This window comes from Heteronotia binoei, chromosome 5 (genome assembly GCF_032191835.1).
Source record: "Heteronotia binoei isolate CCM8104 ecotype False Entrance Well chromosome 5, APGP_CSIRO_Hbin_v1, whole genome shotgun sequence".
Lineage (NCBI taxonomy): Eukaryota > Metazoa > Chordata > Lepidosauria > Squamata > Gekkonidae > Heteronotia > Heteronotia binoei.
The window spans coordinates 21081061-21095911 of NC_083227.1; the positions used below are offsets into that span (position 1 = coordinate 21081061).

General features: G+C 47.7%; 1 protein-coding gene across 1 annotated transcript in view; it reads right to left on the reverse strand.

Annotated features, from left to right (window-relative positions):
* The window catches only part of LOC132571820 (myosin-2 heavy chain-like), a 32424-nt gene extending 18799 nt beyond the window's left edge, over positions 1 to 13625 (reverse strand). The window contains exons 1-4 of the mRNA XM_060238613.1: positions 13524 to 13625; positions 11078 to 11532; positions 9998 to 10112; positions 2376 to 5869 (exon numbers count right to left, since the gene is read on the reverse strand). Coding sequence (XP_060094596.1) covers positions 2376 to 5869; positions 9998 to 10112; positions 11078 to 11518 — 4050 coding nt within the window. The 5' untranslated portion in view covers positions 11519 to 11532; positions 13524 to 13625. The remainder of the gene's footprint in view (positions 1 to 2375; positions 5870 to 9997; positions 10113 to 11077; positions 11533 to 13523) is intronic.
* Positions 13626 to 14851: the final 1226 nt, after the last annotated feature.

Genomic DNA, 14851 nt, shown 5'->3' on the forward strand with positions numbered 1-14851 from the left:
CCATTATGCTCTGGAAAATCCCCGGAGCGACGCTGACCCCAAACTGTAGCCTCTTCACCCGGAAGGCCCCCCTGTGCGTCACGATCGTTTGGGCCTCCGCCGTCTTGTTGTCTACTGGGAGCTGCTGGTAGGCCTGTGCCAGGTCTAGCTTCCCAAATATCTTAGATCCCGCTAGGGCGGCCAGGACGTGGCTCACCACCGGCACTGGATAGGGGTTGTCCTGTAGTGCCTTATTAATGGTTCATTTATAATCGGCACAGATCCGCACCTCCCCGTTTGGCTTGATGGGGGTTACGATGGGGGTTTCCCAGGTGGCGTAGTCCACCGGCTCGAGGACACCTTGGGCCGTGAGGCGGTCTAGCTCTGCCTCTATTTTAGGCTTCAAGGCGAACAGGACCCTCCTCGCCTTGAGCCTAATCGGCCTGACTGTGGGGTCTAGTGGTAGGGAAATGGCTGGCCCCTTGTAGCTCCCCAGGGACCCATCGAACACGTCCGGAAACTCTCGGCATATTTCCCCGAACCCTCTGGGCGTTAGGGTTTGCCCCACCCCCTCCAAGCGGATCCCCAAGGGTTTGAACCACGCCAGTCCTAGCAGGGTGGTAAGCTGGCGCTTTACCACCAGGATGTCCAGCGGGCCGTAGAAGGGCCCTCGCTCGACTTGCACCCGCGCCCACCCCACGATTTGCACCGGATTCTTCTGGAAGTCCCGGAGTATGAAGTCCGCCGGCCTTAGTTGCAGCCGTTGGCGGGGGCACAGTTTCCTCAGGGTTTCCTCCGCTATGATGGAGATGGAGGAACCCGAGTCCACCTCCATTTGGCAGGGGTTCCCTTCTATGAGGACCGCCATTTTAATTTTGTCGGGGGTGGCGAGGGGCAAGTTCAGTACCTGAAGGGACGTGGAGTCTGTGGAGTGGAACTCCGCCGACTCGTGATGCGTGGTCGGCTTCCGCCGGTTGGGCTTGGCCCGGCAGGCCCGTGCGATGTGGCCGGTCTTCCCGCAGCTCCGGCAGTCCCAGGTCCGGGACTGGCAGTCCCTCCTGTCGTGGGGGTCGCCGCAGCTGGCGCACTTGGTGGCGGGGACTCTCTCCGTCGCTGGGGGTCATTCGGGCACTCGGGGGCGTTTGGCTGCTCGGCTGTGTGGCCCGGCTGGGCGGCGCAGCTGGTAGGCTTCTTCCTCCTCTGGGCAGTCGTGGTCCAGCTCCTCGCGGTGGACGGTGTCTGCCCGAGCCTTGGGGAAGGTCCGCGCTGTCCTCTCGAACGCCACTGCTTCGTTGAAGGCGCTCTGGAGGGTGAATTCTTCTTTGGCGAAGAGCTTCTGCTGGAGCCTCTCGTCGCGGAGGCCCCACGTGAAGCGATCGGCCAGGGTGTCTTCCAGCTGGGGGAAGTTGCAGTTCCCGGCGATCCTGCGGAGGGCCGCCAAGTAGTCGGCGGCCGATTCTCCGGCCGCCTGGTCCCTTCTGTGGAACAGGAACCGGCGGGCCACCCGTGAAGGCTGAGGTAAGAAGTGGCCGGTGAGGAGTCTGCTGACCTCGGCAAAGGACTTCTCCGTGATCCGGGCGGGGGCCGAGAGACCCTTGGCGATCTCGAACGTGGCCGCCCCGCAGACGCTCAGGAGAACGTCCCTCTTCATGCTGTCCTCCGTGACCTTGTTGGCCCTCAGGTAGCATTCGACCCGTTCCAGGTAGGATTCCCAGGCCTCTGGATTCGCGGGGTCGAACGGCTCGACGTGACCGGTGTTTCCGCCCTGGCTGGCCATGGTGGCTGCGGTGGCGGTCGTGGCCGGGTGGTGCCCTTGGTCTCCTTCGTAGCCGATGAGGCTAGGATCCCATCCTCGTCGCCAGTGTAACGTACTCGAAGCGGAGACAAGAGTAGGGCAACATAGTTTATTGTGAGCACGTTGCAAGAGAGACAACACGCGGGCCGGGTCCCACTTATATACAATTCCCGGTACAGCCTACTGGGCCGGTCAGGCCAATCCTGACCGGTTGAACTTCCCGCCACAGCTGTTGATTGGCGGGGGATTCCGCGCCCGGCGCTGGGGCGTCTGGGACAGCCCAGTTGCCCCCGCGCCTGGTCGCATGTTGTTACTGATACACTACAACCCCAAAGTGGCAATCAACATTTCACTGGGTGTGCAAGAAAGGGTTGTGAGAAATAAGCATGGATGCAACCCATCCTGCCTTCCTTCTCATGATCTGCCTAACTGACAGAATCAGCATTGTTGGTCAACATCAATCAATCAATATCAACATTGATCAATCAAATATACAAGAAAATCTTCAAACAGATAAAATGCCATTTTCTATGCCTTGGAGGCCATAATGATTATCTCATCTTACCTCTGAGCTGCTCTTATTCAAATAAAAAATCCTTACCTGTGGCTGAGACTGCTCAACCAAGATGGGGAAATGCTCTGCAATGTCATCCATCCCAGAGGAGGAAAATCTTCTTCCGGCCCCTGGAGCTTCTCCACTGACACTTGGCATGCTTTCAGTCGCAGATTGTCCTCCAAGCTGAAAACCTTCAAAGCAATCCTGCACCACTTGTGAATTATCCTGCTTTGCTTGGGGAAATTCCTGCAATGAGATCCCCCGGGATGACTGTGGATCCTCATTTGGTCTTCTTATTTTTCGTGGAGATGGACTCTTCTGCAGCTTGCCCGGATATCCAACCTCAGTCTGAACCTCAGTCTCTCTTCCAGCTTCCAGAAACCTCCCCCATGGCTTCTGCTGAGGTTCTGCTGAGTCATGCTTCTCCAATTTAGCATGAAGAGTCTCTCTTCCACTCTCCAGCGACCTCCTCCGTGGTAACTTCTGAGGCTCTGCGGAGTCATGCCTCTCCCATTTGGTATGAAGAGTCCCTCCCCCACCTTCCAGTGACCTCCTCCGTGGCATCTGCTGGGGCTCTGCTGAGTCATGTCTCTCCCATTTGGTATGAAGAGTCCCTCTCCCACCTTCCAGCGGCCTCCTCTGTGGCATCTGCTGAGGTTCTGATGAGTCACGTTTCTTCAACTTGGTATGAAGAGTCTCTCCCCCAAGTTCCAGTGACCTCCTCCATGGCTTCTGCTGAGATTCCACTGAGTCTTGCTTCTCCAACCTGATATGAAGAGTCTCTCTCTCAACTTCCAGCGACCTCCACCATGGCTTCTGCTGAGGTTCTACTGAGTCTTGTTTCTCCAATCTGATATGAAGAGTCTCTCTCCCAAGTTCCAGCGACCTCCTCCATGACTTCTGCTGAGGTTCTACTGAGTCTTGCTTCTCCAATCTGATATGAAGAGTCTCTCTCCCAAGTTCCAGAGACCTCCTCCATGGCTTCTGCTGAGGTTCTGCCGAGTCATGCTTTACCAACCCGGTATGAGGAGTCTCTCTCTCGAATTCTTGCGACCTCCACCGTGGCATCTGCTGATGTTCTGCTGAGTCATGCCTCTCCAACTTGGTATGAAGAGTCCCTCTCCAGCTTTCCAGCGACCTCCTCCGTGGCTTCTCCTGAGGTTCTACTGAGTCACACTTCACCAATCCGGTATGAAGAGTGTCTCTCCCAGCTTCTAGTGACCTCCTCTGTGGCTTCTGCTGAGGTACAACTGAGTCACACTTCGCCAATGCAGTACGAGGAGTCTCTCTCCCAGCTTCCAACGGCCTTCTCTGTGATTTCTCCTGAAATACTACTGAGTCACACTTCACCAATTCGGTATGAGGAGTCTCTCTCTCAGCTTCCAGTAACCTTCTCTGTGGCTTATGCTGAGGTTCTGCTGAATCTTGCTTCTCCAACCTGGTAAGAGGAATCTCTCTCCCAGCATCCAACGACCTTCTCTGTGGCTTCTGCTGAGGTACAACTGAGTCACACTTCGCCAATGCAGTATGAGGAATCTCTCTCCCAACTTCCAGCGACCTCCTCTGTGATTTCTGCTGTGGTTCTACTGAGTTACGCTTCACCAATCCAGTATGAGGAGTCTCTCTCTCAGCTTCCAGTGACCTCCTCTGTGGCTTATGCTGAGGTTCTGCAGAATCTTGCTTCTCCAACCTGGTAAGAGGAATCTCTCTCCCAGCTTCCAACGGCCTTCTCTGTGGCTTCTGCTGAGGTACAACTGAGTCATGCTGCGCCAATGCAGTATGAGGAGTCTCTCTCCCAACTTCCAGCAAACTCCTCTGTGATTTCTGCTGAGGTTCTACTGAGTCACGCTTCACCAATCCGGTATGAGGAGTCCCTCTCCCAACTTCCAGCGACGAACTTTCTGGCTTCTGCTGAGGTTCTGCTGAGACTTGCTTCTCCAGCCTGGTATGAGGAATCTCTCTCCCAGCTTCCAACAGCCTTCTCTGCGGCTCCTGCTGAGGTTCTACTGAGTCACGCTTCACCAATCCGGTATGAGGAGTCTCTCTCCCAGCTTCCTGCGACCTCCACCGTGGCGTCTGCTGATGTTCTGCTGAGTCATGCCTCTCCAACTTGCTATAAAGAGTCCCTCTTCCACTTTCCAGCAACCTCCTCCGTGGCTTCTGCTGAAGTTCTGCTGAGTCTTGCTTCTTCAGTGTGGTATGAGGAGTCTCTCCCTCAGCTTCCAGTGACCTCCTCTGTGGCTTCTCCTGAGGTTCTAATGAGTCACGCTTCCCCAACCTGGTATTAGAAATCTCTCTCCCAGCTCCCAACGGCCTTCTCTGTGGCTTCAGCTGAGGTTCTGCTGAGTCACGCTTCACCAACCCGGTATGAGGAGTCTCTCTCCTAGCTTCCAGTGACCTCCTCTGCGGCTTCTCCTGAGATTCTGCTGAGTCTTTCTTCTCCAACCTGGTATGAGGAGTCTCTCTCCCAACTTCCAGCGACCTCTCCTGTGGCTTTTGCTGAGGTTCTGCTGAGTCATTCTTCTCCAATCCAGTATGAGGAGTCTCTCTCCCAGCTTCCAGTGACCTCCTCTGTGGCTTCTGCTGAGGTTCTGCTGAGTCTTTCTTTTCCAACCTGGTATGAGGAGTCTCTCTCTCAACTTCCAGTGACCTCTCCTGTGGCTTTTGCTGAGGTTCTGCTGAGTCACGCTTTTCCAACTGGGTATGAAGAGTCTCTCTCCCAACTTCCAGCAAGCTTTCCTGTGGCTTTGGTGAGTCATGCTTCTCAAACTGGGTATGAGGAGTTTCTCTCCCAACTTCCATCGACCTCTCCTGTGGCTTTTGCTGAGGTTCTTCTGAGTTATGCTTCTCCAACTGGGTATGAGGAGTCTCTTTCACAACTTCCATCAACCTCTCATGTGGCTTTTGCTGAGGCTCTGCTGAGTCATGCTTCTCCAACTGGGTATGAGGAGTCTCTCTCCCAACTTCCAGCAATCTCTCCTGTGGCCTTTGCTGAGGCTCTGCTGAGTCATGCTTCTCCAACTGGGTATGAGGAGTCTCTCTCCCAACTTCCAGCAACCTCTCCTGTAGCTTTTGCTGAGGTTCTTCTGAGTCATGCTTCTCCAACTGGGTATGAGGAGTCTCTCTCCCAACTTCCAGCAACCTCTCCTGTGGCTTTTGCTGAGGTTCTTCTGAGTCATGCTTCTCCAACTGGGTATGAGGAGTCTCTCTCCCAACTTCCAGCAACCTCTCCTGTGGCTTTTGCTGAGGCTCTGCTGAGTCATGCTTCTCCAACTGGGTATGAGGAGTCTCTCTCCCAACTTCCAGCAACCTCTCCTGTGGCTTTTGCTGAGGTTCTTCTGAGTCATGTTTCTCCAACTGGGTATGAGGAGTCTCTCTCCCAACTTCCAGCAACCTCTCCTGTGGCTTTTGCTGAGGTTCTTCTGAGTCATGCTTCTCCAACTGGGTATGAGGAGTCTCTCTCCCAACTTCCAGCAACCTCTCCTGTGGCTTTTGCTGAGGTTCTGCTGAGTCATGCTTTTCCTGCTCTGTTGTTTGGTCTAGAAATAATTTTAAAAAATCAACATTGGTATATGCCAAATTGTTTATGCTAGGGAACAGTAACCCACCAGAAAACATTGGGTAGACTTCTTTGTACATAACCAAATAGATTAAAAAACACAGAGAAAAAACCTATATGTATAGGATCAGTGGTCATTTTGTAGAAAAATAGATGGTGGAGCTCATCCAGGGATTTTTATGCAGCTGCACATATTATTCAATGGACAAGGAGGTGGAGCTCTCAGAAGGAAGAGATGGAACTCTCAAAAAGATGCAGGAGCTATGCTCCTGTGAGCTCCCACTGAAACTGAGGCCTGTATAGGATTATCAGGGTCAGCCTTAAAAAACCTAAAATTATACTCCCAAAATTTTAGTGAAATTATAAATATTAAGAATATCTTCATTCAATGGTTTGATCCTTGGTTTTATATATCGGTACTTTTCCCTAGTGCAAAAAACCCCCACCAAACTACTTGTTTAGTAAAATTGCACTTTTACACATGGGGAAATCATTTGTTGTTCTGTTACACAGTCGAGTCCAACTCTTTGTGACCCCATGGACAAATTCACGCCAGGTCCTCCTGTCTTCTACCATCCTCCAAAGTCTGCTCAAATTTGTGTTAGTTACATCAGTAACGCTGTCCAGCCATCTCATATTTTGCTGTCCCCTTCTTCTTTTGCCTTTGTCTTTCCCAGCATCAGGATCTCCAGTGAGCGCTCCCTTCTCATCCTGCCCTGACGCCCCAGTAACTGATCCCCTGTTGTCTTTCCCCCAACTTCTAAAGACCTCCTCCATGGCTCAGGTTCTACTGAGTTGTGTTTCTCCAACGCTATCCTTTGGTCTGCAAATGAAAATCAACATTGGTAAATGCCAGGGAACAGTAATCTACCAGAAAACATCTGGCAGACTTCTGGCTACATAACCAGATAGACTTGGGAGAGGGGGTCAAAGAAAGAGATAGACAGATAGATAGATAGATAGATAGATAGATAGATAGATAGATAGATAGATAGATAGATAGATAGATAGATAGATAGATAGATAGATAGATAGACAGACAGACAGACAGACAGACAGACAGACAGACAGACAGACAGACAGACAGACAGACAGACAGACGGACAATTCCATCTATCTCAATAATAAAAAAAATCTAAAAAATACCTCCAAAACTATAATCTAATTATAAACATTTTTAAAACTGTGCATGAAACCAGTGCCGGATTAAACTCTGTGGAGGCCCTATGCAGTTGAAATCTTGGGGGCCCCCTCGCAAATTATCTTGGGGGCCCCCTCGCAAATTATCTTGGGGGCCCCCTCGCAATTATCCCACCCCGCTGCCCGTGGCCCTGCTGCAGCCTGCAGGCACCGTTGGCTAAAAAGGCAAATGCCATTTTGGGCTGCATCAACAGAAGTATAGTGTCCAGATCATGCGAAGTGATGGCATCGCTTTACTCTGCTCTGGTAAGACCTCACCTGGAGTATTGTGTTCAGTTTTGGGCACCACATTTTAAAGAGATAGACAAGCTGGAACAGGTCCAGAGGAGGGCGACAAAGTTGGTGAGGGGTCTGGAGACCAAGTCCTATGAGGAAAGGTTGAAGGAGGTGGGCATGTTTAGCCTGGAGAGGAGGCAGCTGAGAGGTGATATGATCACTATCTTCAAGGACTTGAAGGGCTGTCATATAAAGGAGGGTGTGGAATTGTTTCCTGTGGCCCCAGAAGGTCGGACCAGAACCAACAGGTTGAAATTAAATAAAAAGAGTTTTCGGCTCAACATTAGGAAGAACTTTCTGACAAAGCGGTTCCTCAGTGGAACAGGCTTCCTCTTGAGGTGTTGGTTTTTCCTTCATTCGAGGTTTTTAAGCAGAGGCTAGATGGCCATCTGACAGCAATGAGGATCCTGTGAATTTAGGGGGAGGTATTTGTGAATTTCCTGCATTGTGCAGTGGGTTGGACTAGATGACCTTGGAGGTCCCTTCCAACTCTGTGACTCTATGGCTGGTAAGGACTGGGAAAGTTATTTTAAAATTTACCATATGCCACATATATGAGAATATCCTTACATTTCATGTTGAAGATGAATAGTTAGCACATAGTGACTAACACAGAACAGAATTCACAATATCTGGCATGCACTGGAAAGTAAGTGTGGACGAGGGAGCATCAACCATTTTGTGACTCTTTAACTACCCTGATTGCAACTGCAAGTAGAAATAACCTTCAACTGATATGCATCCTATTTAAAGGTAAGCATGCATACATATTCTATAGGAAGCAGGTGCTCTAAAACTGCACTGAACATTGGTTCTCATATTGGTATGGGTCACATGTGCCCCATTTCTTGTAAAAGGTGCCTCATATGCAGGTGAGAGAATTCTATGTACTACAGGGTACTTTCTATTTGTTTTTTAAAACATTTATATTCTACCTTTCCTCCTAAGGCAATCTGTAAAATATTTCTAAAGACATCATACATAAAACCTGTCAGGTGTCAAAACACACACACACACACCAAAAAAAAAAACTTCATTTAAAATGTCCACAGAAACAAAACAATCTTGTCCTGAAGACCAACAGCAATGGGATCCTTATCAGCTCCACAGAGAGCTTATTCCACAGAAGTGGAGCCAGTACAGAAGAAGTTCATGAGTATCTGGTTGCCAGCTCTGTCACTCTCAGGGAAGGCAACACTAACCAATGTTGATCTTCATCATGGTCCCTGTGCAGTCCCACACATGGGTCTGGCCGCAGGCAACGGATCCATACCTCAGAGTCTCCAATAGTTCGCCTAGAACGTTCTTTTTGGTGCGCTCTCCCGCTCGCCCTGGGGAGCAGGCATCGACTCCAGTCTCCAGGAATTTCCTAAACTGGAACTGTCAAACCTACTAGGGCTTACTTCCAAATGAATTTGGGTGGGGGGAAGAGGATTGGTTCCTGCTGAACTCCAGACTGAGCATTTTAAGTCCTGGGCCTCCCACTTTTTATTTTGCAATGTCAGCCTTTCATGCCTAATTTTGGCATATTTTCCCCCTATTGCCCCATCGGTTGCTAATGAAATATTCCCAGGCAGGCTAGATTGGTCCTTTTTCATGATAGTTTTGGTCAATGAGCCACAGGTGCAGAAAAGTCCAACTCAGCCATCCTTGTACTCCAACGAGCCCAAGAGACTGGTGCATTCCAAGGACTCCCCTAAGTTTCCCCTTCACACTGCAAGGCAGCCAACAGCTGCAAAGGAAGCAGACGGAGGGGTCCAGGACAGAGAAAGCAGCCGCCTTTTCCTCCCCACAACACATGAAAGGAACCTGCTGCGGGTGAGCTCATGCGCCCCTCCACCCACACCATGCCAGGCACTGGGTCCTAGTGCTCCTCCGACATCTTTCCGTCTCTCCATATCTTTCCAAACAAGTGCCCAGTCCACCTCCCCTCCCCTCCCCTCCCCTCCCCTCCCTCTCTCTCTCTCTCTCACACACACACACAGAGGAACTCACGCAGGGACAGAAGGAGGCCACCAGGTGCTGTTGCAGGGGTGGCAAGAAGCTCTGCTCGGCTGGAGGAAGAGGCGCGAGGAGCACCCCAACTATGAAAACTGGGCAGGGGGGAGGCTGGCCCAGGGCCTCTAAAGACCTGGGGTCCATAGGCAAGCACCTAGTTTGCCTAATGGTTAATCCGGCTCCGCATGAAATGCTTCAACTTTTAGGTTTTTTTATATTGGTACCTTTCCCTAGCATAAAGATGCCTTTTAAAAATAAAAGTGCACTTCTACACATGGGGAAGTCACACATTTAGAAGCATCTGTCCTCTGATCATGTAGAAGTATAAATGAGTTTGCCTTACAGTCCGTTTTCCAAAACTACTATTTGCTGCAGCAGAATTGATCTCTAGTAATTCTAGGAGATCTCCAAGCCTTACCTGGAGGTTGCCTTACCTGCTGGGAGAACACTAACTCAACTCTATCAGACACATCAGGTTTGATTTCTAGAGGGACAAGAGATCATCTGTCTTCCCTTAAGATGCCCAACACTCAAGGATTCCATTGCTTTGCACCCCAGAATGACAAACTGTAAAGATCCCTCTTTATCCCTGGGTAGTACATATCACTCCATAATTGCAGAACATGAACCTTACCATTCAAGCTGGCCTCTCCATCTCCTTTTGGCTTGATTTCCATCTCCAAGGAATATAAGGGATTCAGATGCGAGAAGAGAGAATCAAATGACATCCCTTCCAACAGCTCTTGCACCTAAAAGAGACATGTTTTCTCAGAATATTTTGCAGGGCTGAAAAAAGCAACAGATACTGCTTCCTCAGTCATGAAGATGGCTGCTTTATAGCCAGGCCTTTTTCTGAGCAGGAACATACAGGAACGCAGTTCTGGTTGGCTTGGCATCAGAGGTGTGTGGTCTAATAAGCAAATGAGCTCCTGCTGGGCTTTTTCTACAAAAAAGCCCTGTGTGAAACAATGGTGATGTCAGGGGGGGTGGCCTAATATGCAAATGAGTTCATGCTGGGCTTTTAAATAGTTATCCAGGGCTTTTTTTGTAGCAGGAACTCCTTTGAATATTAGGCTACACCCCCCGATTTAGCCAATCCTCCAAGAGCTTACAGTAGGCCCTGTAATAAGATCTCTGTCATTGTGGCACCATCATACTACTGTACCTATGGAATAGAAAGATGGTCCCTGGAAGAAGGGTTACTCAGATCCTCAATGAGATTGGACCGGTTCTTTTATTGTCGGACTTTATCTTATGAATGTTGTGTATTATGGAAAGTAGCAGAGTTGTGTGCATAGGAAGGTCGTTTCACTGTACCATTGCATTGTAACTCGTATATGAAATGTTGAATTTATTCTAATTATATTCCTATATTGTCTGTACATGGAGAATTTGTGCACGGAGCTTTGCGAAACAGGTGAGCATCGTTAGCACTTTAGGCTTTTTTCCCGTGGCCAAGCTCAGGGAAAATGAACGTGACTAAATGCTGACAGACAGGAAATTGGCAGCAGTGTTCCATTATTGTACCTCTGTGGTCCCGCACATGCTGACTGGATCCCCATTCAATAGAAAAGCAGGCCATAAATATCAAAATCAATCAAACATACAAGAAAATACACGCAATGCCCAGTTTTCTATGCTCTAGAGGCCATTTTGATTCTCTCATCCCATCCCTGTGCTGCTAACTGGTATTCAAATAAAAAAAAATCCTGACCTTTGGCTCAGACAGCTCAACCAAAATGGGGACATACTCTACAGTGCCTTCTATCCCAGATGAAGTGGAACTTCTTTGGGCTCCAGGAGATTCTCCACTGACACCTGGCATGCTTTCGGCTGCCCATTGTCCTCCAGGCCATTGGTCAGCATCACTTGCAGCTCTGGAGGAGACCTGAAGCCTCCCAAAGGAATCCCTTAGTAAGTCCTCCTCCACTTCTGAGTTACCCTGCTGTGATGGAAGAAAGTCCACTGTACTCAGATGTTCATGCAATGCGAGGTCCCAGGATGATTGTGCTTCCTCATTTGGTCTTGTAGTTTCTTCTGGAGATGGACTCATCTGCAGACTGCCCAGAGAGCCAACCTGGGTGTGATGAGTTTCTCTCCTACCTTCCAGAGACCTCTGCTGTGGCTTAGGTTTTGCAGAGCCATGCTTCTTCATTTTTCTTCTTTGGGCTGCAAATTAAAGTCAAAATTGGTAGTGCCAAATCATGTATGCTAGAGAACCCACCACAAAACATCTTAAGACTTCTGGCTACATAACAAAATAAACTGAAAGGAAAGAATGAAAAAAACCTTATATATATATATATATATATATATATATATATATATATATATATATATATATATATATATATATATATATATATATATATATATAATTTGATTAATGTTTTGGGAATATAATCTTAGTTTTTTACAGCTGTGGTTGAGAATTCCATATATATATGGAATTGTCAACCACAGCTGTAAAAAACTAAGATTATATTCCCAAAACATTAATCAAATTATAAACATTAAAAAAATTTTTGCATCAAATGTTTCAAGCTTTGGTTTCATATCTAGGTACTTTCTCCTAGTACAAAAACGGGGGGGGGGGGGGGTGTTAAAGTAAAAGTACACTTGTATACATGAGAAAGTCACACATTTGCATACATCTTTCCTATGATCAGGTACAATTAAAAATGACATAAGATAGATGTATCTGTTTACAAACCTGAAAAAAAGCCCAAGGTTTGCAGAAAAAAAAATCTTAAAACTAAAAAGAATAAAGATAAAATTGGAAGTTACAACCTCCCCAAATAAGAGCAGCGGCACCTGTAGCTTTAAGAACTGAATCCCTTCAGAGGCTGTTCCTAGGCATCCACAGTAGTATTGCCAGCCTTTGAACTTTGGCTTCTGTTAGTAAAAGTCGTGAATAGCACCTTCTCCAGAGCTGTTTTGGTCCTTTAGGGAGGACCACCAGACCACCTGCTGCATCACAGCTTGCATGATTCACCAGAACAGCAGACACCCTCCACAAGCTAGTGTGGGTATGTAGTGGTTAGAGCCTCACACTAGGATCTAGGAAGCCCAAGTTCAAAGCATAATTCTGTTATGGAAGTTCCTTGCATGACCTTGGGCTTGTTACACATTCTCAGGATAATTTATCTCACAGATTTGTTGTGAGGATAAAGTGAGAATAACGTGTGCTGCTTTGATACTCAATTGTGGAAAGGGCGAGGTATAAATAAAACAATAAAGATAGATGAAGATAGGAGACAGATAAAACATGGACTGTTTGGGGGGACTAGAGAAGGAAGTTTGGAAAGGTGAAGATATGGAGGTTGCCAGGAGAAGGTAAAATGGAAATAGGAAGTCCACAAACAGAAAGACAGCAACAGCATCATTCTGCCCAGGCATCTCAGTAACTGATGTAAAAAGGCATACAGCCTCTGGTACTGGAGAGAATAGATACCCATCATGATTACCAGCCATGGATAGCCCCCTCATCCCTGTATTTGTCCACTCCTCTTTTAATGCTTTGCAAGCGTTAAATCACTTTAAAAGCTTTAAAAGCATGATCACACCCGCAACTATGTTGTGTGAAGAAACCTTCCTTTTGTCTTCTGAATTTGCCACCCCTCAGCTCCACTGAATGACCTCAGTTCCAGTACTGTGGAAGAGGGAGGGTTCCTCAGGCATATTGTATTTTTTATTCCCATATCTTGCCCTTCATGCATACTGAATACACGGAAGAGCACCAAGTCTTGTGAAAATGAGCACAGCAGAATGAAGATATGAATATATTTAGACCTCTGCTGCAGTACTGCAGTCCTAAGCTCTGCTCACGACCTGAGTTCGATCCCCAACGATAGCTGGGTTTTCAGGTAGCCGGCTTGAGGTTGACTCAGCCTTCCATCCTTCTGGGGTCGGTAAAATGAGTACCCACTTTGCTGGGGGGAAAGTGTAGATGACTGGGGAAGGCAATGGCAAACCACCCTGTAAAAAGTCTGCCATGAAAACGCTGTGAAACCAACATCACCCCAGAGTCAGAAACGACTGGTGCTTGCACAGGGGACCTTTCCTTTTTCCCTCTCCCTCCCTCCTAATCACGGCTCTCCTTATTAGCCCCTGTAGTTATTTCCCTTCATCCAGGAATCTCCTTCCTTCTTTGCACTCACCTACTTCTGGAAACTCTTACATGGTATTTCACTTGGGACTAAAAAAAGGCAGCTAAAAAAATAAAATTCTTGCCAAGGCCATCTCCCTGAAGGAGAGGAAACAGGTGTGCTGAGAAGGCCATGCCCATTTATGGGATTCTAGAAATGAGGGCTCCACACAGTTAACCCTTTCCAGCATCTCCCAGGAAGATGACAAAAAAGGAACTGTGACCACCTCTGAGAAAAAGAGTTGGGTTATCACCTTCTCCTCACCCAAGAATCCCAGCTACAAATACAAGTTGATGGGGTGTGAACTGGCAGAGACTGACCAAGAGAGAGATCTTGGGGTCGTGGTAGATAACTCACTGAAAATGTCAAGACAGTGTGCGTTTGCAATAAAAAAGGCCAATGCCATGCTGGGAATTATTAGGAAGGGAATTGAAAACAAATCAGCCAGTATCATAATGCCCCTGTATAAATCGATGGTGCGGTCTCATTTGGAGTACTGTGTGCAGTTCTGGTCGCCACACCTCAAAAAGGATATTATAGCATTGGAGAAAGTTCAGAAAAGGGCAACTAGAATGATTAAAGGGCTGGAACACTTTCCCTATGAAGAAAGGTTGAAACGCTTGGGACTCTTTAGCTTATATATATATAATTTAGCTTATATATATATATAATTTCTTTTGGCCACTGTGTGACACAGAATGTTGGACTGGATGGGCTATTGGCCTGATCTAAAATGGCTTCTCTTATGTTCTTATGAGGTCTGGATCTGACATTAATGAGACCTTGTTTGCGTGGGCCATGTGTGTCATAAAATGTAATGCCGAATAGAATGATTTATTCATACTTACTAGAATTTTTGTAAGCATCAGCATCGAATGAGATTGTAATGATTTTTCTTGAAAGCTCATAGACGCAAAAGTGAAACGCTGGATAAAGTACTGCCACGTTGTGATCTACCTTGCTGTACAGAAGGATTTTATGGAGCATAGGTCTCCTTGAAAGACTGCCTTTTGCAAGTATCACTCTTCGGAGTGTGGTTCTCCTCACAGGATTTTTTCAATTGGAATTTTTGTCAACACCCTGTCTCAGAAAAATATCAGACACTTATTGCCTTTGTAGTGACTTTGGGGGTTGGCTTTTGTTCCTTATGTTCTTATTATGTTGTGAATTTGTGAATTTATATTTTCAGAAGTATTAATGAAACACAGAATTTGTTTACAATAGTGAGACTGGTTTTCATGGAGGGTGTTTCCCTATTTCCCTGCTCCATTATCCATGTAACTCTTTTTTTGGTTGCTCAATCTCCAGATGGGGGGCAGGGAATCCCCTGGTTTGGAGGT